Here is a 24,852-nt window from a genome sequence, read left to right as displayed (position 1 = left end):
AGGGGGGCTTTACGGCAGCGGGGTGGTCTGGGACCGCAGGGCGCTGTGTCCGGAGGTGCCGCTCCGCGGGCGTCCTGCCGTAAATACGGATCAGTGACCGCGTGGGCGCGAAACACGGGACGCACCGCTGCTTTCTGTGCGTGTATACAAGAGATCAGATTCAAAGTGACATTGATGTTGTATTAACGAGTCACCTGTGGTATCCTCCTTGGAGAAGACCAACGATGCCCCTAAGACTGTGCCGTTACGAGGTTGGTTCCGAATGACTTACAGCTGGTCACTTGCTTTCCCAGCTTTTTGTCTGTTAAGAAAAATCAGGATTCTTTGATATTACAGAATAAGCGCTTGAAAAAAAAAAAGAAAAAAATTGTATCTTGTGGCTGACGTGCTTTCTAGACGAATTAGACATCGCACTTCGTTAGCGAGTCACTCAGTTCTTGGCTGGAGGAGCGAAGAGCGTAGAAAGGTCCTTAGGAAAGAACGCTGTAAACTACAACGACGAGCGGGTGGGCTCCCAGCCCCGCCTGCTGAAACTACAACTCCCAGCACGCCTACTGCGCATGCGCCCTGCCTGCCGGCCCGCAATCACCGGCGCTACCCGCGCGTGCGCGTACGCCCCCGGCGCCGGCTTAGGTCGTTCTCCGCCTTCGGCCCGAGCTATGGACGCGGAGGTGGACGCGGGCTCTGTGGTTTCGGGACTGTCGGGCGGAGACGGTGCCGGCGCGGGTCCCGCCGATGAGGACCAGGAGATGGAGGGAGCCCCCAGCTGCTCGGGGTCGCGCTCTCTGCCCTTCGAGTTCGAGCGGAGCCGCTCGGAATCCAGCGGCGATGAGGACGACGAAGACGACGAGGAAGAGGAGATGGAGGAAGAAGAGCTCGAGGGGGACTCCGGGGTTCGCTTTGGTACAGACGACGGCGAGCTCGATTCGGACGACGACCGGGAGGTAAAGAAGAGGAGGGGTGTAAAGGCGGGGGAGCGCTGAGGTACGGCCGTCCAACGGCCGTTCGCACGGCAGGCAGGCCCGGCTCCCGGCGTGCCCCGCGCGGCGCGTGCGGCTCGAGGCGGCGGCGCGCGCTGAGAGGAGGAGGGGGTGCGGAGCCCCGGGGGCGGCTGTGAGGCGGGGAGGCGCGGGAGGCCGCGCGGCTCGGCTCGGGGTTTGTGCTGCCTGCTGCTGGGGGCTTGGGAAGGCTTCCCGGTGGAAAGAGACTCTTTCGTTGTTACCCAGATCCCTTCTGCTCGCCTTAAACGATGCTTTTGTGCATAATTGGTGTTGCAGAAAGGGTGGATGCAAAATGAGAGATGCGATTAAAGCACAGAAAGCCCTGAGACCCGGCTTTGAGACTGCGGGAAACAGCGTGCAAATGTCACGCTTTGACCTTCTCGAATACAAAGCCGCTGTCAGAGCCGCTGCCAGGGGAGAAATTTGTTCTTTCCCAAAGCAGTGGGCTTTTGGCCAAAGCTGGGGGAGCTCCTCGTGTGCAATCCTGATCAAATACTTCCCTACCAGAATACTGGGCAGTGAACTTCATTCCTTGCTTCGGTATTTAGTGCATAGGAGCACAGGGCAGCACTAAATCTGCCTCTTGACTGAGGGCCTCTCTGCATTTGCTGAGCCTCTTTCAAATACTGATTTTTATTTTTTTTTTAATTATTGCTTACTGATTATTTTGTTACAGAGCTTATTCAAAACAACTCATCCCAAAAGTTCATTTGTTTTTTTAAGGCATGTTTAATGGAATTAATCGCTGCTCACAGAAAGGTCAGTTCTGAAGACTCGACAAAAGTCTTTAGCATCATAGAATGGCTTAGGTTGGAAGGGACCTCAAAGATCATTGAGCTCCAGCCCCCTGCTGCGTGGTCTGGTTACTGCCTGCCAGATCAAGGCCTCATCCAGCCTGTCCTTAAACACCTCCAGGGATGAGGCATCCAAGATGTTAGTCTTTCTTGTTTTAATTCTTCATGATTTAAGGTTGTGATGTTTTGGAAACTTAAATTGGGTAACTTCATGGCTTTGCCTCTGTATTTAAATTCTTGTCAACTGTTTCTGTTTGTAGCGTATGATAAACCTCGCAGAGTTGACCCCTTACATCCTGTGTTCCATCTGCAAAGGTTACTTTATTGATGCTACGACTATTACAGAGTGTCTGCACACCTGTAAGTACCAGTGCTTCCATTCTAAGAACTTAGTTGCAAGCGTAACCGAAAAACAGTTGTTCAGGTGTTCTTACTTCACCAAGATAATCTGCTATTTAGAGCTAACATTGCTGTTTATATCAAGCATCAGAAAATCATTAATTCAGTCGAGGATGAAGTCAGCTTAGTTGCATAGGTTAGGAGGGAGGTAGGGAAGAATATATAGGGAAGGAAGAAGCCCAAGTAAAATGAAAATAGAACTGCTACATATGTTAAGTATGCATAAAATACAATGAAAATTGCAGAATTATTTCTTACCTTGGTTCTTCTTCTGAAATTGTTGGTAGGATGCTTTTCAGCAAACCTTTTGTCTAACAGAGGCAGTCTGTTGACTTAACTCTGCTTTTGTCCTGGGTATTGCACTTACAACATTGAACACTTTGTATCAGTAGGATTATAAACCTATGTGTTGTATCCTGTACGGTACAGGCAGTTTGTTAGTGCTGCTGAAATACTTTGTTTCTAACAAACTATTTGACAAATCTGAATGTAATTGCTTCTCTTGCTTAAGCAGGTGTCATTGTAGAGTGGACATGTGACTTACAAGATTTTATTTCATTCTTTCACAGTTTGTAAAAGCTGCATAGTGAGACACTTCTACTATAGCAACAGATGTCCAAAATGCAATATAGTTGTACATCAGACACAGCCCCTTTATAATATCAGGTAATAAGTCTGTCCCACTTCTGTAGACATAACATCACATCTTGCTGTTTGCTTTTGAAAGTATGATTTTACAGCCTGTAGTGCTTTCCAGTTTCAAATGAAGGTACATTGTGTTCTTTGTTTTTGTAATCTTCGTCTCAATAGTGAAAATAAAAATCATTCAGTTTCTTTTTTGCTCTTTCCAGGGTTTGGTTTACCCTTCCATCCTGGGTAATTTTGTGCACTTGCACAGTGTTGTAAATTATGTGGGAAAGATCTCAAGCTATTTGCTTTGATTGTCTTCTAGACCAGTCTTTGTTGGCATGCTATATTTACTAAGTCTGAAAATGGAGTTTCAATTTATTTAACTGTTCTTGCAGGGTGTTGCTTTTTTCTTTAATGACTTCTTCTATTGGAGCTCTCTTGGCAGAACATGAATTTAGGCAGGTGGAGTTGCTGCTCTGTCTCTTACATACATCATTTCAACAGTGTATTTAACAGTTCTGTTGCAATTTGGTGAAATAGAGAATACTTTACATTAAAGACTTTTTTTTTCTCTTTGATAGACTGGACAGGCAACTACAAGACATAGTCTATAAATTAGTTGTCAATTTGGAGGAAAGTAAGTCCATTTCTTTATTTTATTGCCATCTAGAAATTGGAAAGAGTGAGCAGAAAGAATAGTAATTCAAAGTCCCATTTTTAACTCTGAGCTTCTTAAAAATGGTTTCACAACATTTGGTTATCAATCCTAATGAATTATCTGTGCCAACTGGCATTTTTCTGGCTGCTGAGTTCTGTTATGTGTGGCTGTTTGTACCCCAGACAGGTCTGTATGTGTAAAATGTAACATGATATACAACAGTGATCTGGAAGTTCTATTTTTAATCACTACAATGAAACAGTTGTGGTGCTTAAGTGAGCCTTGTTAATGGTTTTAAATTTCTATTCCAGGTCTGGTTATATGCAAGCTAATGTGCGTTTTGTTTTTAAAATGGCAACTTTATTTTTTTTGTGGGTTTTCTTTTTTCCTAAAAAACACCAAACAGGAAAAAGCCTCAATTCAGATGATGGACGCTGCAGTTGTTCTGAAGATGTTTTGGTTTGTTTTCTATCTCATGCAAAGCAGGTGTTACTGTATCTGGATACACATTCAGATCATTTTCCATAGTCACGCTTCATGATTTGTGTAAGTAAAGGAAATGTCATTACATTCTAATTGTGAGTTCATTTGTCTCAGGAGGAAAAAAAAAAAAAACAAAGCCCACAAAAAAAAAAACCATCTGCTGGGATTGACTGATTCTCTGAAATCTTGTTTTTTATTGTTTGATTTATTTATTTATTTAATCCTCAATGCTCTGATCTTTTCTTTCCTTTTCACTGTCAAGTGTCCGTTACCTTCTACTTGGGGAGCCATTGAATCAATGCAGTCTGCTCAGGTGGACTGTATGTATGGACTGTAAATGGTACAAATGAAAGAGTAGTAGCAGTCAGAAGGATACTGCTTTGTGCAGATAACTCAGTGTGATTTTTGTCCAACTTCAAGTTTTTTTTGCTAAGTCTGAGTATTTTAAGCAGCTGAACTTTGTATGGAATACTGATGATAATGAAAATTTGTTGGCACTTGGAAAGTGTTTCAGCTCTAACCATTGGAAACTGTCTATGTTCTCAGCATCTGAAATAACATTTCAATCTGTTCTGTTTCTTTTTTTTTCTTAGGAGAAAAAAAACAAATGCATGACTTCTATAAGGAAAGAGGATTAGAAGTGCCCAAACCAGGTGAGCTATAATCATTTAGAGGATGTCGTTAAGGAGATATTTACTATCCTAATTATTTTTAGTAGTTGTCCTTGAAATATTAACTCACAACTAAAGTGGATATGTAGTGTTGGAAATGTGAGATTCTTGGTTGTCATAGTTCTCAAATTACTAAAGTAGAACATGGAAACTAGCAACACTTAAACCCAGGTTGTGTTTGGGTATTTTTACAGTTTATATTTTACTTTTGCCCAGTAAAATATGTGAAGTATGTGCTAATTGTATTTTCTAGCCCCTAAATTATAAGTTAAGGAAGTCTAACGGATAAGAACTTGAATTGACAGATGAGGGATTATCTTAGTTGCTTGTTCAATAGTAAGACAAAAAACATCTCTTTTGAGAATTGCTGTGCTGAAAGCTAACAAAATGCTGATTCGCATACACAGCAAGAAATGTATACAGAGCTGATTTAGTTTAAAAAAAACAAAAATGGGATGAGTGTCATGAGTGCTTTTTCCCTTTGAGCTCATCCATTTTGATTGGCACATGTTGGCATTTTATTCTGTTTTTATTTCAAGCTGTGTTTGCATTTTGGCTATTTGAATATTTTAGCTGTCCCACAGCCAGTTCCAGCGAGCAGAGGAAGACCTCGAAAAGTTCTGGGCTCCGTGTTCCGGATCCCACCAGAACTTGACATCTCAATACTGCTCGAATTCATTGGGTAAGTTGTGGACGAATGTATGAGCAAATTGCTGATGTGAGGGTTCTGCTCATGTCTTGGACTGTTTTTGGCTCTTTGTTCTTACTGAGTGTTTACTTCGTTCATCTCAAGTAGCAGATGGGAGGCTGTTTTCAGCTTACTATATAATAGCAATAGTCAGTTTTGCATATGTGAGTGATGCAGATAAAATATTTAAAACGTCTTTTTATGAAAAGAGATTTCAAAAAAGCATAGAGCTTTTTTAGTCTCGGTAAATGGAATAACAAAATTCCCATCTCTTACGGTTCCTTCCTCCCTGTAGGTGGCAGTACTGTTAGTGATGACTGTACTAGGTCTTGGTCATGTAACTAAGGGGCTGCAGTTGTATATCACATTCTGTTATTAGCCACAAAAAAACTGCAACAGCAGGAAGGGTTGTAGCCCTTCTAAACTGGGGAAAGGGAAACAAAGAAACATCTCTGAAATCACTGTGGTTGCAGGGTTAGTGTTTGGGGCAGTACATTTCCTTCAGGGTAACAGGACATGGCCGATGAGTGACCGGAACACTCTAGTCCTAGTTACAAATTGTAGTGTAACTCTCACGTGTGCCTGGGGGAGTCCTGTTTCTGCTTTGCTGAGTAATATAGAGCTCAATGTAGCCAGGTTTTACCAGTTTGGTATTTGCAAACAGCATGCACGAAGCCATGGTGCTGCTTCAGTAAAAGAAATATGTTCTTGATGCTATGTCTTTCAAATTTTAGGGGTTAAGAGCATCTCTGACAGTGTGCTGGGATCTTGAGACCGACAGTGAATTTGTTAAATGTGATCAATGGCAGTTAGACAATTCACAAGAAGCAAGTTTTATTCTAAGTTTATCTGACCAAAACAAGGTAGGAAACCTGAGCAGCAAGAGCAACGTTCCCCTAAATGTTTTAGGTGGGACTAACAATGTAGTCTGCTGTCAAGTCTGCCTGACAGTTTCTCAGACTTGAATGACTTATAGCTGAAGCTTTTTTTATTAGACATCACCTTTATTATAGCTTATGGAGGGGAAGTTCCAGCCCAGACATTGGAGCTGTTTTCAGCAGCCTGGGAAGCAGAAATTGTATTGCTTTGCCTATCTGCAAATTTACACAGCAGTGTCTGAGAAATTATTGTGTGGAATAAAAGCTGTAACTACTGAGAGTACTGCACAGTGCAGAACTTGAATTGATGGGAGGAAGTGACTTGATTCTTGTGCAACACATGCTCTACAATGCAGATTGCCTCTGCTTTTGTCCTGACTCAGCACAGTGTTCTGAGAACTCACACACATAATTGTTGCAAACTGTTATACAAATGAGGTGAGGTGTTCAGAACTTGGGAAACTCTAGCAGCAAACCATACCAACCTGATTTGACCTTACTTTTTGTAGAGATTCTGTCCTAGACTTTTTGCCTCTTATGTCCAGTGTTTCTACTGTGTTTTCTTCAATTCAGAGTACAAAACTTTGATCATGTAGCTGTTCTGGCTTGTTTACTATTTGTGTTGCCCATCATGTGGGTTTTATTGGTTTGGTTTTTTAAAATTCCTTTGGATATCTGAGACAGGAGATTGCAGTAAGGGAAGTCTTTTGAGCTAAATATCTACAGAAGAATCCCTGCCATTGCTATAGAATACATTTATGTCTCCACTTAATTGAATTCCATGTTAGTTTTCTGCCTGCTTGACTGTAAGGCGTGCCTTGTGCTCACATGTACGTTTTAAAGCAGTGAGAGTTATGACTAAGACTGCACTAGGAAGTGTTCTGCAGACAAATCCAGTTTTAGATGTCTCAGGTTGAACTCATGCAGTTCTTTGTTATGTTTCAATGCAGTCTCAGTCTTAGATTCCTCTTTTTAAACAATGTATTACATTGCTATTCTGCTGAGTAGGATGATGTGGGAACACATCCCTGAGCTGGAAGAAGTGAGACAAGGAGGAAATTAATGTTTTTGCATTATGAGTAGGATCATTACAAGTAAAGCCAAGAGTCATATATTGTACAAGGAGAGCAAAGCAAAGACACAGTTCAGTGTGTACTGTACGGAAAACAGTGTGAGCGATTCTCGTTCTGGGACCTGTCAGGTAGCAGCCAGTGCTGTGCTGGCCCACCAGGTGGCAGAAGGAAGTTGCACACACCAGCAGTGCCTTCTCTTTGAGTGTCCTTTTGCCAGTTACGATGTAAAGTGACTTCAAATAGCTGGAATCCAATTTCAGTTATGTCCCTTACAGGTTGGAACGCTGTTTCTTGATCACTGTGTAGAAGGCTTTGTTACATTATCTTATCTGCAGGATCAGATACAGTTTGAATTAATTGTGGTGAAGGTACTGTGATTTAGAGCTCTACTGTCATGGTTCCTGGTTACTCCCACTGTGGCCCTGGGTGATTCTCAGCAGGTACATTTTTCTTTTTTGCAGAGTAAGAAGAAATAGGGCAATTTATACCTCAAAATGAATTAAACATGTGCATGCCTGTGTGTGGAACAAGATGGCTTTTGAATCTATGTTGCATTTGTTTTTCTGGTAGCTTTAGTTCAAGTTTCTGTTGTAGTGTAGCACCAAAGCAAGTGCAATTGTGCAAATACAGTCTACAGTATGCAGAACTGTCCTCTGCTTTCATTACTTAGATGGAGTGAAGCCCAGAAAGATTCAAATTAAAGAAGGATATTGACTTAATGTCTGTTTTGCAATTTATGTTAGGGTTTTTTTTTTTTATGTTTTATCTTATTTTTATGTTTAAGGTTTGATCTGTTTTCTTCAAAGGTCAAAATCAGAGAGCTTATCTTGGCAGTGAAATGTTAAGAAAGCTCTTTGGAGAAGGGAAACTTGGAATAGATGGAACAGTCCAGCAGTAATTGTTACTTTGTAAGCTTTAAACCATGCCATGTATTTAGATGTATTAAACAATCTCCTGAAACAGTGGAACTGTATCAAAGAAAATAACAAGAGTGGAAAAGCTTGTCTGTTGACTTCCTAGTAACTATACATTTCAATTCAGTGGCAAAAATTGATAATGGTTCTACTTAAATCTGTTTGATAGCTAATTACAGTAATTTGAAGTGCCATGCTAATTTGTGGTCTGCACAAGCATTGCAAATTCATTTGTTTGCTGTATTAAATGGCTGATAGAAATACTGTCAATTTATAGTGATATTCTTTTGGCTCTCTCCGGTCCAGTGAAATACTGTATTTTACCTCTGTCATACATATGCACTTGCTAAAGTAATACAAGAGTAGTGAAATATCATGTAGTGGGCTTAGGTCATTGAGAAGTGTGTACACTGCGCTATGAGATGGGAATGCTGTGTGTAGATAAGTGGGAGCTCACATGCTCAGGCTGTCCAAATCAATGAACCTCCATTGAGGCTAGCTGGGAATTTGGTCGTTTGCCACCTCTGTGTATGTTTGACCTTCCAGAGAAGTTCTTGCTGTTTTCCTGTGTTCCTAGACAGCATTACCATTAATCATGTAATTATAGTCTGGAAAGCACTGAAAGTATCTTTAGTGGTTGGGTATGTTCTGTCAGCAGCTTCTAGGAACTGTGCATTAAGGTTCCAACTACTGAGGATGATGAAGTATGGATATTAAAACAGCACTGTTATTACAACCTATTTCTATGAAAACTTATGTTATATTGTATGTCAAATATGGCTTTAGTGTGTGTTGCTTTATTTCATTTCATGTAGATAATGTTTATCAAAGTCCTAAGTAACTGAATTCAAAAGAAAGAAATGGGGTACTAAATAAAGGCTAGGAGAAGAAGCTGAATAACTTTCAACTAATGTTGTTTCATATACTTGATTTTAATGAAGGGAACAGTCTGATTTTTAAAAAGAAGCTTGATATGCCAGGCTTACTAATTTATTAGTCGTTATAATAAAGAGCTTGAGGGTGTTACTGATTGTTAACCTTAGCAATATTGATTGTGTTTACTCTTCTCTTGTTTTTCAGAGCTAACGAAGGCACAGGGAATTTTAAGGTGCAGATGTGATTTGAACTTTTCTCTTATTGTTTACTTCAGAAATATGTATAACCTGAATGTATTTAATTTAGTTTGTCTTTGTTTTTCTTGCGTTGAGTGCAGCCTGAACTTCTAGCAGCATAATGGAATATAACATATGTTCAAACCTGTTATTGTATATCATCACAGAGTAGGAAGTGAATGCTTCCAAGGCTAGGGAATTAAATATGGTAGGAGAATGGGAATGATGTCCATGAAACTTCACTTGAGTAATTCTAGGTTGTTATTCTTGCATCTCCTACCAAAAGGTGCATTACTATGGCTTATCTTGGAATACTAAGCAGAAGTGTAGTCATTCTCTAAGCAAATTTTTGAAGAAGGATGTCTAGTTGTGACAGGCTTGCCTAGGTTACTCAGAGGAAGCATTGCCCAAGGTATAAAAAATGGTATAATTTTCTACATGGCTGGAAAAATTGCAACAAAAAAACAATGCAAATTTTCTGGACAGCACTTCCATAGCCTGCAGCAAACTGCTTTTCTGCATCCCTTCACTAACAAAGCTAGCTGTCTCAACAGTGGCTCCTCTGATGAGTAAGAAATAGCATTACCTATCCTCCTAAAGAATATCTCTTCTGTTGTGCATCGTTATATTAAACTGAATTGGTTGAAATCTGTGGATGCACTGCTCGTTGTTTACTGCCTGTGTTATTTTATAGGCTGTAATTAGCGATTTGCAGAGTATGCTGTTCCACTATTTTGGCTAAGCATCTAGAAAATAAAATTCTGTTCAGGGCAAGGAGGAGATATAATTCCAAATAACACAGTATGTTGCATTTCATTGTTTCAGGGATTGTAGGAATCAAAAGATGAAATGGCGCAGAATAGCAATGAGATGTACTGCTAGCAGCAAAACTCCCATTTTGGTGTATAAGAATTTCAGCAAAAGTATATTAGTAACTGAAATATGGATTGTCCCAAGTCAGTTTTTTTTTACTAGTTTCCTTTGTTTGCAGCTGAGTTGATTTCTAATCAATATATTTTCAAGTACAACTTTGAAGTGTTGGATATAACAACAGTTACTCCTGGTATTTTTAAATACTAATGACATTTGGTATGAGAGAACTTGGGAGGCGGTCTCAAACTGTTAGATAAATAAGATTTCATGTGCACTAAGTGTGAAAATCTAAGTTCAGTTTCACAAATAGAAGTTTTTCTGTAGAACAGCAGCAGTGTTTCTGAAAATGTACCTGTTAATTTTATTCACCTGTTTCTCCCAAGCATCACCCAGCATTTTCTATGTTCTTTTTTTCTCCTTATCTATCACACTATTCTTTTTCAATGTTGTTTTTATATCACCTCCAATCCTTCATGTCTCCTATTTGCCCCCCCCCCCCCCCCCCCCCCTTTTTTTTTTGTTTTTTGTCTTTTTCATTTTGGACCCACCACAAATGACTGTAGGGCAATTCAAATGTTTTATTAACCTCTGTTTTCTATTTTTAAAATCTGTGTCAGGCATTTATTCCATCTGATATTCTTTGTGCTGTTCCAATAGGAATGGTTTTGCCTTTTAAAACATGTTTAGCTCTTAACATAATTAAAAAAAAAAAAGAGTGACTGAGAAAAGGGATTTTTGTGTGTATTTTTCCCTTTTAAGTAATAAATAGTGCTTTTCCACTCACTTTAATTCTGGTTTTCTGAGGATTTTGAAGGCCAGAGGTTGCTCACCTTAACTCTCAGGAAATCATTCTGTACTGCTTATAATGCTACCATCCATAGACTGACGTGCCATTCTGCACACATGCATATTTAGATTCTTGTATGATTTTTGTAGAAATACCACATCTTTTAACAGATATCTTCTGCAGCATTTCCAATATTTTTTTGCTGCATTTTACCTCCCTGCCTCAATGTATTCTTTCTTTCTGTATCTTCATGCTTTTTGTTTCTATTTTATGATCAAGAAGTTTACTCATCTATGTTCCAAGTCCATCCCTTATCCATTTCTCACAAAACATACTCTAATTGCTTTTTAGTATTATTCTTTGCTCAATTACTTATTCAGAAAAAAGAAAGTTAGATTAGATATGGAATTAATATATTAAAGTGGTTTTTTTTGTTGTTGTTTTGTTTTTCCCTTGGGGTGGATTGAGAGAACAGGTTATAAGGCTCTTCACCATAAACCCTTATGCAGTAAGTGTAAACCTGGTATCATCGAGCTTTCAGCCAGCATAGGTTCCTAGCTCTGGTCCTATTGGCATTTCTAACTCTTACACATGAGTAAATCAAACTGTCACTCCAAAAGTACAGTTGTCATGGATAGATATTTTAATTCATGATTGAATTCAAGGGTAGTCTTTAAACCTCTCTGAGCTTTCTGCCAAGTACTTATTTTAATTCATTATTTAATTAAGGAGTACTCTTTGACCCTCCGCTCTGACTTGTTTTTCAAACTGAAAGAATGTGATGAAGCTAAATAGTAAACCACAACTGTTCAGAAGTTAACGTAAATCCAATTAACTGACACAAAAGGGAATCCATTTATCGCACCGAATGCAGTCATCTGCTCTGCCTTTGTACCCATTTGCTTAGCTGCCCAGGTCGTCAGTCAGCTGTTCTAAATTCTATCTACAGAAAAGGAACCCATTAAAATCTTTGAGGGTGACATAAATGTATTCTTGTTGCAGTCCTTGCTAAGAAAGAATATGGAAATTATACAAAAAGATCATTCTACCATTTTTGCCCTCACGTTCTGCATAGTAGTGTATTTTAATAGATTCTGGTATTTTATGGACTACTGAGCTGATTCCAACCCAATCCGTACTACTTCTATTACTACAGAGTCTGTTAATACATAGTTAGTCCTTTCCCTATGAGGTAATCTGGAAATAGATCCAAGAGAATTCCAAAACTTAAGCTGTCTTCTGCAGTTAGTGGGCCTTCGGTTGGGTTTGGAGATTGCCAGGGATGATGGCTGAAAATGTACAGGGTTTTAAGATTGTGTTTATTTTTTGCAGCCTTTGGAAAAGAAGTTTGTGCGTGTTTCAGGGGAGGCAACGATTGGACACGTGGAGAAATTCCTCAGAAGGAAGATGGATCTGGATCCTGCTTGTCAGGTATGTCACCTACAGCGGCACTTGCTAGTTTGCTATGATCTAATGCCTATGCCTCTGTTGTTTGTTAATGCAGAAGCAGGAGCAGCTCTCCCATCTGATTTGCAACACGTTTAAATTCTCATTATTGTGTGTATGAAGCTTCTATAGTGCCATGTAAGATTTCAGCAGGTGAAGTTCAAAACAAAAAATAACCCACTGTTTCAAAGATGAAATTGAGTAGGTAGATAGGGGAAGTATATGATTGTGAGAGGATATGAAGGCAGAAACAGAGAGGACCTAATGTTAGTAAAATCAAACTGTACATTGACAGAAGCAAACAGTGTTTGAAAGTTGTGAATGGACGTGTTGGAATGAAAAATACAAATACAAATGTGGGCAAACCTTTCAGACTTTGCAATCTTGAGCTCATCTAATACACTAAACTTGAGATTATTTTTTTTCTGTTTGTTACTTTGAGTTGGGAGAAAATGAGGATATTTATTTTAATGTGTGTTTTCCTTTGAACTCATCCTGCACTAACATTATGCTTCTTGGCATTCACCCAGTAAGGACAGGAGAGACTCTAGAGAGACTTGCAGCTTGGCTGATCTGAACATTTTTATGTAAGAACAGAAATGTTTTGTACTCAGATCTGCATTCCAGAAGGTGTGTATGTAAACTGCAGCCTGTGGGGTACGATTGGAAGAAAGTCTGTTCTCATACAGTGTCATTGCTCTTTGTTGCCAGTCTTAGCCCCTGGGACAGTTGTTTCTGGTACCTTAGAAAAGCAAATCACAGCTTTTGAGTAACTATCCCAAATACTCATGCTGACCTCCAAAACTGTTTTCTTTGTCCTTCCCTGGATAATATGGGTTGGCATAGAAACCATTGATTGAGATTTAGTGCTTTCTAGGCCAAATTTTCTCTTGGGGTCAACTATGGGATATTTTGAATCAAGAATTCTCTTTCTATTTTGAAAGACTGTCAGCAGTTGCCACTTGGTTTACATCCCATATTGAGCGAATAGATGTTTTTTCTCTCTTTCTACAGAAAATATAAAGCGTGCATATATATATTTATATCAGTGAGAGCAAGATTGAGTTTTCGCTTCCACATGGTATGAAAATTGTGAACATAGCTTTTAAAGGAGAAGTCATTAAATTCATACATCACTGGAAAACAAAGCAGGCAAGTCTGTCTTCCTACAGTAACAACTGTAGAGGCTAGAATGCCAGGGAAACAGGAGAAATAACTGCAAGCTACTTTATATATTAAAAAAAAAAATAATCAAGATTTGAGGTATATCCAAGTGTGTATGTATTTTTTGGATATGATATCAACATTTAATGTTATGTCCAGATTAACTTTTACTTGCTGGCTTCATCCTGGAAGCTAAAAGCAGTAATAATACTAAGCAATTTATATCATATATGCTTTCTGGAACCAATATTTAAGATTTATTCTAATAGAAATGGAGTGTTCCACATCATTCTCATAGTGTATAAATGAATTTATCCCTAAGGATTAGAATTCTGTTGTTCCCAATGCTCAGAACAATACCGTCTGCAAGCATGAGACACAAATGTTTTTAAATCTTTTCATGAAGAGTAGGAGAGAGATGTCAGTATGCAAAGGAGCATACATACAGACAAGTTGAACAGCTGAAGCACAAAGTATAGTGGGAAGTGGCTGTATAACCATGTAAGAGGACACATAACAATACTGCAGTATATGCTCCTTGACCAGTATAGTGGCAAAGCATAAACTTGTCCCTCCCTGAAAGCTATATAACAACATGTTGACAATGATTTAATGTTGAGGTTTGATCATTGTAATACAAATGAGAGCCCTCTCTAGGAATTGTTGAGAATGAGAATATAATAAAGCTGCAGTTGTGAGAGAAACAGTGCTGGGTTGGTTGCTCTAATGAAGAAGCTTATTTTTTGTAATAGCCAAGGCAAAAGGAGTCTAGAGTACCTCACTGTGAATCTTTTTTGCCCCCAAAGTAACACTTTTTGTGCACAGCTACTTAACAAAAGTGCTTTCTCTGGAATTGCAGACATCGTTGATGTAGTTTAGCTGCAGTTGAGGATGTTATTTAGAATTGCTGAGTATGCCTGTTAGTTCCATCACAGAAATGTTGATTACATTTTGAAGAAGGACTGTGTGAGAAGTACTTGCTGACAGTGGTATACAGTGAGCTTAACCTTTTTTTGTTCAAATCTTTCTTCCAAGCAGTCTTAAGCAAACTTACTCATGTGTTTTCTTGCTCAGAATAGGAGTGAGGGTAGTACTGGCCCATTAGTTGCCAGTAGCACCAACAGCTTGCCCTCTTTTTTTAGATAATGAATGACTCTGGGCGTTTGTGTGATCACTTCAATATTTGATCTAAGTTCCTATTTAACCCATCACAGTTACTTCAAAACATTTTGGGTTTGTTTCTTTTTTTTCAGTGGGCTCACCCAACTGGAAGTGAAGCATACTATCTTCTCCATCCCAGAAGTAAGCCCCAGCTTGGGGAAGGGAAGGGAGCTTTAGGACAAAGCATTAGTGTGTGCATGCTAAATGACAGCATTTTGACAGCAAAGTTAAAGATTTCTGTAGTATCAGACATGCTCTGATGGAATTCTAAGCAGCTTTAGTTTCACTGTATAAACCATCAAATTAAAATGGCTTAGGTATTGTCTTGCTAGTCCAAAGCCAAGTTAAACTTGGCAATGTTTGTGTTCTTCCACAGGTAGACATAATATGTGGTGATCATCTGCTGGAACACTACCAGACGCTGAGAGAGATCCGGCAAGTCATAGGAGAGAGTGCTGTACAGGTATGTGTGGCAGCTGGGGCTTTGTGCTGTTTTATAATAGGTTAAGAAATATTCTATCAGGTAACACCAACTTACCTGAATAAGCTACTTACAAAAACTTTCAGCTTATGCAAATTGTTCTTTATATTGTAAATGTAGCTGGGAAATATACCAGGTGATAGAATTGTTCTCAACAGCTTTCTAGGTACAAAGTTGTTCTATTCTGAAACGAGCTGCTGTCTTATCAGTGATAAATTATACCAGTTGTTCTTTTAATTAACATTTCTTGTTTTTCTTCCTGGTGATTGCATCTCTGCAGCAAAGATTATCAGAGTGCTGAAGTATCCCACATAAGGCTAAGGCTAGCCCTGAGTCTGTACAGGGGAGTATCAGGGGAACAGTTGCTCATAAAAGCACAAACCAAAGATGCAGGATAATAAGTGCAGTTAATGTCACTGATGCATATTATAATGGTCCTGATCACAGCTTGAGGATAGCCAACTATTTTTTTAATCAATAATTAACTGTGTTAAATGCTGCTGGCTCTGCAAATAAGAAAACCGTTTATTTCCTTGGGAATCTCTCCAGACATCTTTGTAATGGCAAGGGTCGCACCATTTCATAAGTACAACAAAACCAATGAAATAATCTCCCCAGTGCTTAGTAGGATATAGAAGTAAAACCACATTGTATGGTAAATAGCATATTAATCTAAACCTGACAGTTTGAAAAAAAATTAAGGCTAATCAACTACAGTGGGAATAAATGGGGTTTAGGTTGGTATTGTATTTGGAAAGCAACGTAAGTAGATGACGCAGAAGTTAAATTAGCAATTTCAGTTCTCATGATTTGTATGGCTGTGTGCACTCACAATCCAGTATACTTAAATTTCATGCTGAGCCCTTTATGCTGTAAGAGGGATTCTGTGTCAGGGGCAAGGGGCGTAAAGCCAATTTCAAGGTGTCCTGGGTTGTGCATCATCTGTACCTAATTTGACTAACGAGGAAAGATCCCACAGACAGGGCAGGTGATACAGATCATGGTACAGCACTGGCAGAAAGTGAAACTCTTTAAGGCTTATGGTGTGTACTATGGCCTCTGCAAGTCAGAGGAAGTTACGTGTCAAACTTGATGTCTCGGCTGTTCATCTAATAATCTGAAGAAAAACTTAAGATTTAAGCTAGCCCATACAAGGGAGTGTAGGAACTGGGAGGAAGAAACCACTAGTAACAACCTTGCTTCTGATATAATGAGTTTATGGTAAGTACAACATGAAGCAATCAACAAAAATAGTGATGGAAATACTCTCTACTGAAAATCTTCAGGAAATAGCAGGGGTGTCACTAAATGTATGTAGTTTTTTTACTTTGTCGTTGCACAAAGTCTCTTCATGTGTGAAAGATGCTCTTGGAAAATGACTGTAATGAAAACTGCGTTGTTTTAATTTCTTGTCAGAAGTGGTTCTTCCTGATTGAAGTTCTGTTTTTTCATTTCATGTCAAAATGGGGTCTTCCAGATTGATGTTCGGTGCTAAGTACCAATCAGCAGCTTCACAAAGAGAACAGTTGTCCAAGGTTCTGTTCTCCAAGGGTTTATCAAGTCTCGTTATTACAAAATTAGTATGCTAGTGATGATTTCTAGCAAGCCTGCTCTCTTGGGAAAACAGAAGAAAGATCTTTGCTTTTTGCAAAGTCTTGTGTTTTCACTAGACCTAAAACTCAGTGGTTTTCTTGGTCCGGTGAGACTACAACTACACAAATGTTTGATAGATTTCTTTATTTTACATTAAGCTCCAAGGGCATCTTGTGTCATCGTGACCTTCCTGCCTGAGCAAACTAGTATTGCTGGGATTGTTCCTAACAGCTCTCACTAGGACGTAGAAATGCTTTTCAAAACTGCCATTGTCATTGACCACGTTCTGATGTTCATTGTAGATTATTCACGCTGAGAAAATAGCTTCCATAGCTACTTATGCAGTGTAGTCCTTTAAAGGAATAAACCTTGGGTTTGATTTATGAATCATAGAATCACAAGGTTGGAAAGGACCTACAAGATCATCTAGTCCAACCGTCCTCCTATTACCACTGCTACCACAAGCCACTAAGCCGTATCTCATAGCGCCTCATCCAGACACCTCTTGAACACTGCCAGGGACAGCAACTCCACCACCTACCTGGGCAGGCCATTCCAGCACCTGACCACTCTCTGAGAGAAAAAGCCTTTCCTTTGGTCTAATCTAAACCTCCTAAGTACAGTCACTGCTAGAGGACAAAAATAACTGTTCTGAGTCGCACTTTTTTCATTTGCATGTTCATTCATGTCAGCAGTTACTTGTTTTGCTGAGGAAAAGGGCTTTCGAAAGTGCAGATAAGTTTCACTTTGCTGAAGGCAGAAATTTGAACGTGCACTCTTAGGCAGCCATCTGCATTGGAAGAGGTTCTTCAAATTCAGTGCAGCATAATTTGCATTGTTTGTGATTTATTTCTCTGGGTTATAATCACTAAAATGTTTTTGAGACTTCTATTCTCCTAAATGGTTATTAAATAATCTTAGTTGCTTTGTGAAAATTCTTGGTTGGTTTGTGTGTTTGTTTTCCTACTGAATAACAGTGTGTATCACTGCCACCAGAGCATGAGTAAGGTAAAGCATCCTATAGATGAAAGTTAGCAGGATTTTAGGTCTTCCCAGCAAGCGTTAAAGCATCAGGTGTAAACTGATGGTAAAACATTGGTTGCATAGTAACTGATTGGATTGCTGTAATTGGAGTAAATAGGAAACTAATTTAGTGGTTAGATGTAAACAATTAACGTGTTCATTTTTTGAACAGTTTATAGGAGGCTTAGAAGAAAAAGGAATAAATTCTTCTTCACACATTTGTTCTTTATCGTGTTAAATGCAGTTATGTGCAGCAAGTACAGTTTCAGAATACATGTTACATCCTGATAGTATTCCAGACACTAAACTTCCTAAAATTGGGTGGTTGGTTGGATCTTTCTAATTATCCTGAAAAGTTATTCTTTTTTTCCTAGTTCTACTAAGGGAAGGAAAATATAAATGTTGCTGCACTAAATTAATATTAAAGTAGCTTTGCTTAATTTTTATAATGGTGTAAAACTTCTGGAATTTACTACAAGTACTGATCAAAGACTGATAAATCTTTAAAAAGGCTGAATTTTGCTACAAAGTATTACAATTAGCCTGTGATTGAGTTTGATCAAGTGGCTGAGGTAGGAAGCTTGTTATTAATTATACAGCCATGTAATTTCTTCCTTGCTTTACTTTCTTCCCCTTTGCTGCACGAATGCAGTGTGATCCCAGCTGTTGGTTATTTTCACCTATCTGAAACTGCCCTTCTCAAAGCTCTGTGTTGCTGAGGGATATAGCAAATTCACATGTGGGAAAAGCTAAAAGAGCAGCTTCCTTTATGTCCCTGGCCCTTGGCACAGAGGTCTTGCAGATGATGCTTTTCTCTTTGCAGCTCTCACCTTCTTGTAAATCCTAATCCCATTGTATTTTTCCAGTGTTTCCTGAACTGCGCTGTAAGAGCTGTCACCTAATTCAATTAGTGTGACCCTCTAGCACACATCTGCCATGGAAGTTTTTTTTACTGTTTTCTGTGGGAATATTGAATTTGGAAAGTGGGGCACTTCTTGTTACCGCTGCTCTTATGACATCAAAAGGTGCATATGCCGTGATGTTTCTGTCAGTCAGCTCACTCTAACACTTACATTTGGATTTAACAGGTGGCATCCTTTCCAATTTAGGTCAGGTTCACGAATGTGTAGCAAAAAGCCCTGGGGGCAGGAGCTGCTGTGAGAAGAGCTTGTACTTTGCTTTTCTGTTGGACACATCTGAGTACTCTGATTTGAGATCTGTAATAAGCAGTGAGATCTCATTCTCTTTGTAGTTCTGTCTCTAGAGAAAGCAGCTGAACAGACACAGAAATGTGTAATACCTAGAAAGTGAACAAATACAGAGTAAGCAGTGCCACTATTGGACCATATCTCAACTTCTCTTTCTCTTGTGAGAAGTAGTTGCAGTGGGTTTGGCCTTTGATTTAAGAAGGGCATTTCCCACATAAACAAGTCATTTCTTTAAGTGTCCTATTGCCAAATGTACTTCTGGGAAAACTCATTAATCAAAGAATACACAGTAACATTTCTTTCTTGGAAGTATTTCTTTCCTTTGAGAAAAGTTTCTGTAGAGGAAAAGCTGTGTTGATCACAATTTTCCAAAAACAAAGGAAATTAATGCTCTATTTTCCCTGTAGAAGTAGCCAACAAGCAGTGAACATACCTTTGTGAGGGTATAACAGCACACTGTGTGCCAAGAGGTTGATAAGTAACTTTGAAGTATCTGACAAAAAGTGGAGACAACCAGGATCCCGTCTCCACATTGCAACACGGTCATCACACTTTGTTAGGCACTGAGTAAATGAAGTAATAAGAGTTTGTTCTTCCTCCCATATCTATTTGAGTTAGTGATGAATTTCCATTTATTAACAGAATGAGAAGATGAAGGAAAACAAACTGACGCTACTAAAAGCAGCAGTGAAATAGGAAGTTTCTTGTTCTCGTTCATTAATGTTAGGATTGGTTGGCCACTACCCTGCACTGAGGCCCTCTACCGTCACTGTAAGCATCCTTTAAAGAGAAGTGAAATGGCTGCGTGAAATTTGTAGTGCAGATATGTTGTTGCTCTGAAGCTGTTTTTATCACCTCTCATGCAGTTATCTGCCAGAACTAAAGAAGATAAGAGTAGAAGAGAGAGTTAAAACACTTATGCTCAGCTGCAATTATTTTTTTTCTTTGTGGCACTGGAGGCAAAACAAAGCTATTTTCTAATGAGCAGCCATCCTTCAGGCAGAACATCAAGGTGTTGGTGGGGGCTGTCTGAGAATAATTCCTAAGGGAAGAAAAAGAGTATGTCATGGAGGTGTGGACAAGTACATCTATTCACTTGGGTCTTTCTAAGATTGATTTCCTGATCTTATATTTCCTGCAGTGCAAAGTGGCTCAGAGAGTTTGGGGTAGCTATGGATGCCAAAAACATTTTTGTATAGCAAATGAGCTTTTTACTTCAATGTTTATATTCTTCCCAAACATTGATTAAACCACTGTTGTACTTTCGCAATACTGTATACTACAGGTTCTGCAGTATAGTGTAGGAGTGGCATAAAGTGAAGGCAGTCTTGGTACTTATTTAAATATAATTGAAATGATGACAAAACTGCGTAACTTCTCTGGAACGTATATTGAGTCCTAATGTTAATGTCTGAAAAGATCAGAAGTAAAATATGACAGGAAATTTTAATATGTTGTCTGTGATGGATGCATTTCTCTCTTCAGAAGAAAACATTTATTAAAGCCTGTCTGCACAAACAGTCCTAATGCAAGCCAGATTCCTGGGGATCAGTAGTGGGAATGGGTTTTAGAGGTAGAAGAAGACTAACTACTGGATCTTTCACCAGCTATGCAAATTAAGTTACATAAGTAAGATTTATTGTGGTGAGTCAGGAAGGATCGCCTTACAGGTGAAATGGGCTTTTATGAACTTCAGTAGAAGCACAGGGGTTTGAAAGATGTTGTTCATCAAGAAGTAGGAAGAAACGGCAAGCTGGCGGTGTGGCTTAAGGAAGCTGGAGAGTTATATTAAATGTATTACTGACATATGCAGGACTCTGGCTAACTTGTAGAAATGTAAAGATACAGTGCTTCTGTGCTTTAAAAAAAAAAAACAAAACAGTGACTTAATCTTTTTTGTTGCCTTTCTGTCTTAATTACCCCATTGTCAAAAGTAACAGAGCCACTGAACAGTAAGCTGCAGCAGCCAGTGAAGGCACTGAAATGAGCATTAGGAGTTGGAATCCAAGTTCCATGCTCCCGCAATGATGTGTTTCCTTCCCCTTCCTCAAATGTCTTTTTGACTGCTGGTGTCTGGAGTTAATGGCCAGAATTTGGTAGCTGCTTCTAGAGCTATTTAAGTAAGTTATTCTGCCTCGCAGTGTCATATGGGAAGTAAATGAGTTATAAACGGAGTCTGTTGTAATGGAATTGTATCACCTTAATGTTACTTTTAAAGTAAAGAACCACATTTTTCTCTTTTTTTTTTCCTTCTTAAAAGTCCTTCTCCATGTGAAAGGAGAAGGGAATATCTTTTTATCTGCTTCGATATCTTAAAAAATGTGCACCCCTGTTATGGAAGTGGGAGTGCAATAAAATGATGACTGAGATTGAAGCCACGCAGTGACTGTTGCACCGGGCAGTGATGGAAATGCCTTGTGGAGAAGGCGAAGTGTTCCATTAATATAGTTTCTCTCTTCTCTCTAGGATGGCTTACTTGTGCTGCACTATGGCCTGGTGGTATCTCCGCTCACCATACCTTAGATTGCTACAGCATCAGGAGGTGGAAGAATCCGAAGTCATGAAGCTCCTTCACTGCTTTTTCTCACCAAAGAACGCCGTGGTATTTTCTGTGACAGGAAGCAAGTAAAAGAAACTATCACTGAGTGCTGTATGCTTGTAACGTAACATCTGACTTTACCATTGTTTTTTGTTTCTTTAAAGAAGCGTTCTGTACATACAGCTATCAAATTTCACTGAGCTCAGGGACTTTAAATGCTCAGAGTTGCTGCATTTCTTTAAATACTTCCTAAACCCACAAGATCTCACAGGGTGAACAGCCTTTTTCCCGAAGCTATGGGATTTTGCTTACTTTCTAAGTGTCTAGCTAGAACAGTATTCTCAGGGATGATCTTCAGTGGGCACTACAAAGTATTCTGGGGTGAAAACAGTCATTTGGTGCAAAAAAAGCATACGGTGATCATCTGTCTTCAGATGTGATTTGGGAGAGGAAGGCAACTCTTCAAACGGAGACCAAAATAGGTAGGAAATGATGTATCACAAACTTACTCAGTTGTTTTTCTTGAAGAAAAACAATTTTGTTTGCACTTGAAAAATATTTGCTGGTAGTTTGACTTACACCAAATTGTGGGTCACGCATCTCCAGCCTGAATGGAGGTGAGCTGGCTGTAAGCTGGTTAAACTATGCATGGAGGGAAAAAATTAGCACCTCTTTCTACCTGCTTGCTGTGTTTAAAATAGCCTAATTCTGCTGTCATGTGAAATCTGTCAGATGACTTGACTAGCAGGAGCACAGGTTCCTCATTTTATCACACATCTTTGTAGCAGCAGTGAAAAATGGTAGCTTTTTCCACTCTTCCCAGTATGTGTTAGTGAATTGTAGTGGAGAGCAGGTTTGAGGGGTTAAATAGCATAGTATGTGCCTGTTACTACCACCTTCATGGAGGATAGTAGGTAACACTTTTGTTCATGTGTTTTAACATATTAAATTATTAGGTTTTGTGACAGCTGTAGTATTTCAGTTCTGTTGAAGTTTTCCATTGTCTCTTGTGCAGCATTAGGGAACAGAGCTTTCTGTGCAGTGCTCTTGCTGCACGTTCTGTCTTATGTATGGGGATTCATGAAAGCTACTGTTGAGAACCACGGACCCTCTGTAGTCAGTGTAGTGAAGGGACGAAGATTCCTTAGTGAGGCATCTCAGAGCACTTAAGTTAGCTCAAATGTGTTTGCTTACTGTCCTATTTGCTACAGTGCTGTCAGCATAGGAATACTGGCATCTTCTGTCTAAAGAAAGCTTTCATGAATCCTTCATCAGGTCTTTACAATAAGTGTTAAGTTTTGCCTGTGAAGGCAACACCACACAGAAAAAGTCTTATTTGAAGTAACTCTTGTGATGCTTCTAAAAAAAACTAACAAAGACACGTCTAACTACAATTGCCTATTTTTCCCTTCAAAGTTTGTACTGAAGTAGTGTTTAAAATACGTTAGAAAATTGAATTATTTTGTAAAGACTTTGTGAGTTGTGTTGATAAGAGATTATATATATTGTAATGGTAAAATAAAATTTATTTTAGCCAATTTTAAATTGCTCTCATTTCCGTTTTGTCCTCCCTTTGTCAGCCTCAAAGTTGTAGCAGCTCAACACTAAAACTGCTGGATGTGCTGTGGTGTTGGAAGAATCACACATTTCAATGAGAAGGTTTAACTATGACAGATGGTTTAGTATCAGAATGACCGCTGGAGCTGACTGTACTGTCATTAGCTGGAATAAATGAAATCTCAGATGGATTTTCAACACAGATACAGGACAAATAATCCTGTAGTGGAGACAGCAGCAAGTCCCCTGTGAGCCAGGTCTTTCTCTGCCGCTCTCATCACGCCAGCTGTATACAAGGTATCTGGCTTGACGGTGCTGCCTCTTCTTGTTTCATCACTATTTACGGTTTTGTTTTCTATCTGTAGCTCTATTATATAGTTGCATTTTATGTTGCAAATTCCTTCCTAGTCCAGGCTTGAACTTCATGCCTACCAGAGGACTTTCCAGAGTTTAACAGCCATAAAGAAGCTGATAGAATTGATGTCTTTCCAGGATAATGCTGACTTTTGCATAGCCACAGTGTTGCCACTGGGCATGATGTGAATGTCAGATGTTGTAAATAAAAATTAATGACAGATAATCTAGCTAAATTGTCTGTAAAATTGGCGCTATTCTGATAGAAGCAGTAACGGTATCAGAGGCTTCTGCAATATCTTTACGGAGTTTATCCGCAGAGTAAACCACGTACCACGTAAAATGAGAAAGTGAACACTTTTAATTCTTCCAGTTGCTTAATGATAGAAGGACTACAGCCAGAATGCATAATACTGCATTCAAAAACACAAATGTTGCCTGGAGTATTTTGTATGAGCCCTTCGGGACTTCTGATTTCCCATTTGTCCACTTCCTTCTTTTTCTTCCTCAGCCGCCCGCATACAGCATATTCTTAGCGAAGTTTTCTTGGCTGAACATTCTGCTTTCTTCTACCTTAAAGTGTACCCTCAGGGCACTCATGCTTTATCTGCTTTCCAGCTCCTGTTGCACCCCCTGTGGTTCTGCTTGGCACATCAGCGTGCAGTGGGGGTGACCTTTGGCAATTATCGAGGCTGAAATGTGGGCCGTGTAGTTTCCTGCATAATCAGCCCGCTTGCTCAAAAATGTGCCCGTCTTCTTTCAGCTCTGCTGCTGCTGTTTTATTTCTGTTGGTCTCCTTTTAGCCTTGGCTTTCCTCCAGTCGCTTGTGGTTCCGATGATAGAATTGCTTCTGTAACAACAGGCCACCTATGGGATGGTATCTGTGTCCTTGTGGGAGATGAGCCAGCCTCGTGCTCAGGAAATGAGAGAATGTGGGCTTGGTCTTGTTCATTGGTTTACAGACACTGTATCGTTTCATTGCATGATGAAATAACTCTGGTTTTATTTTATGGTTGCCCATTTAGCAATGACATGGCCAGTTCTGAGCTTACAGCTCTGCTAACTCCTAGCAGGAGAAGACTATGAGCTGTAGTGTCAGTTCTCATAAATCCAGAGTCAAGCTGTGGTCAAGTCATGAGCATTGAGCCATGTAGGTTAGGTTCTGTTTTCCTTGTGTGTAATCTGGATTTAGTATAATAAGAAGGAAAGTTTCAAGAGATCAATCAAATTTACAGCTGAGCTGTCTTTAAAAGGGAGAGACTCTGTGATAGTGATGTATAAATATCATTTATTTTCTTAATATTGCTGTTAAACCCAGACCTGAATTGTGCTGCCACACAACAAGTGGTACAGAAGCCAGGAAGT

The 24,852-nt window shown here is 39.4% G+C and overlaps 1 protein-coding gene across 7 annotated transcripts; it reads left to right on the top strand.

The window, feature by feature from the left end:
• Nucleotides 1-11: 11 nt before the first annotated feature.
• PCGF6 (polycomb group ring finger 6) lies at nt 12-23,121 on the top strand. 7 transcript variants are annotated; one of them, XR_212529.5, is made up of 11 exons: nt 12-944; nt 2,056-2,155; nt 2,764-2,860; nt 3,406-3,461; nt 4,559-4,618; nt 5,210-5,318; nt 9,270-9,297; nt 12,294-12,392; nt 14,825-14,873; nt 15,109-15,195; nt 21,504-21,742. XR_212529.5 is itself a non-coding variant. In XM_004942256.5 (10 exons), the coding sequence occupies exons 1-10, from the start codon at nt 561-563 to the stop codon at nt 21,558-21,560; spliced, it is 1,098 nt and encodes a 365-aa protein (XP_004942313.2). In that variant the 5' UTR covers nt 12-560; the 3' UTR covers nt 21,561-23,121. The 7 variants fall into 7 exon arrangements, 3 of the variants coding, with proteins under 3 accessions (XP_004942313.2, XP_001234043.3, XP_040558908.1); XR_005860945.2 differs by lacking the exons at nt 9,270-9,297; nt 21,504-21,742 and adding an exon at nt 13,422-13,559 and having other exon boundaries at nt 15,109-15,177; XM_004942256.5 differs by lacking the exon at nt 9,270-9,297 and having other exon boundaries at nt 21,504-23,121.
• The last annotated feature ends 1,731 nt before the right edge of the window (nt 23,122-24,852 follow it).

The sequence above is a fragment of the Gallus gallus genome, chromosome 6, assembly GCF_016699485.2.
Source record: "Gallus gallus isolate bGalGal1 chromosome 6, bGalGal1.mat.broiler.GRCg7b, whole genome shotgun sequence".
Taxonomy (NCBI): Eukaryota; Metazoa; Chordata; class Aves; order Galliformes; family Phasianidae; genus Gallus; species Gallus gallus.
Note: the sequence above shows the minus strand (reverse complement) of the source record. Positions and strands in the feature narration are given on the sequence as shown.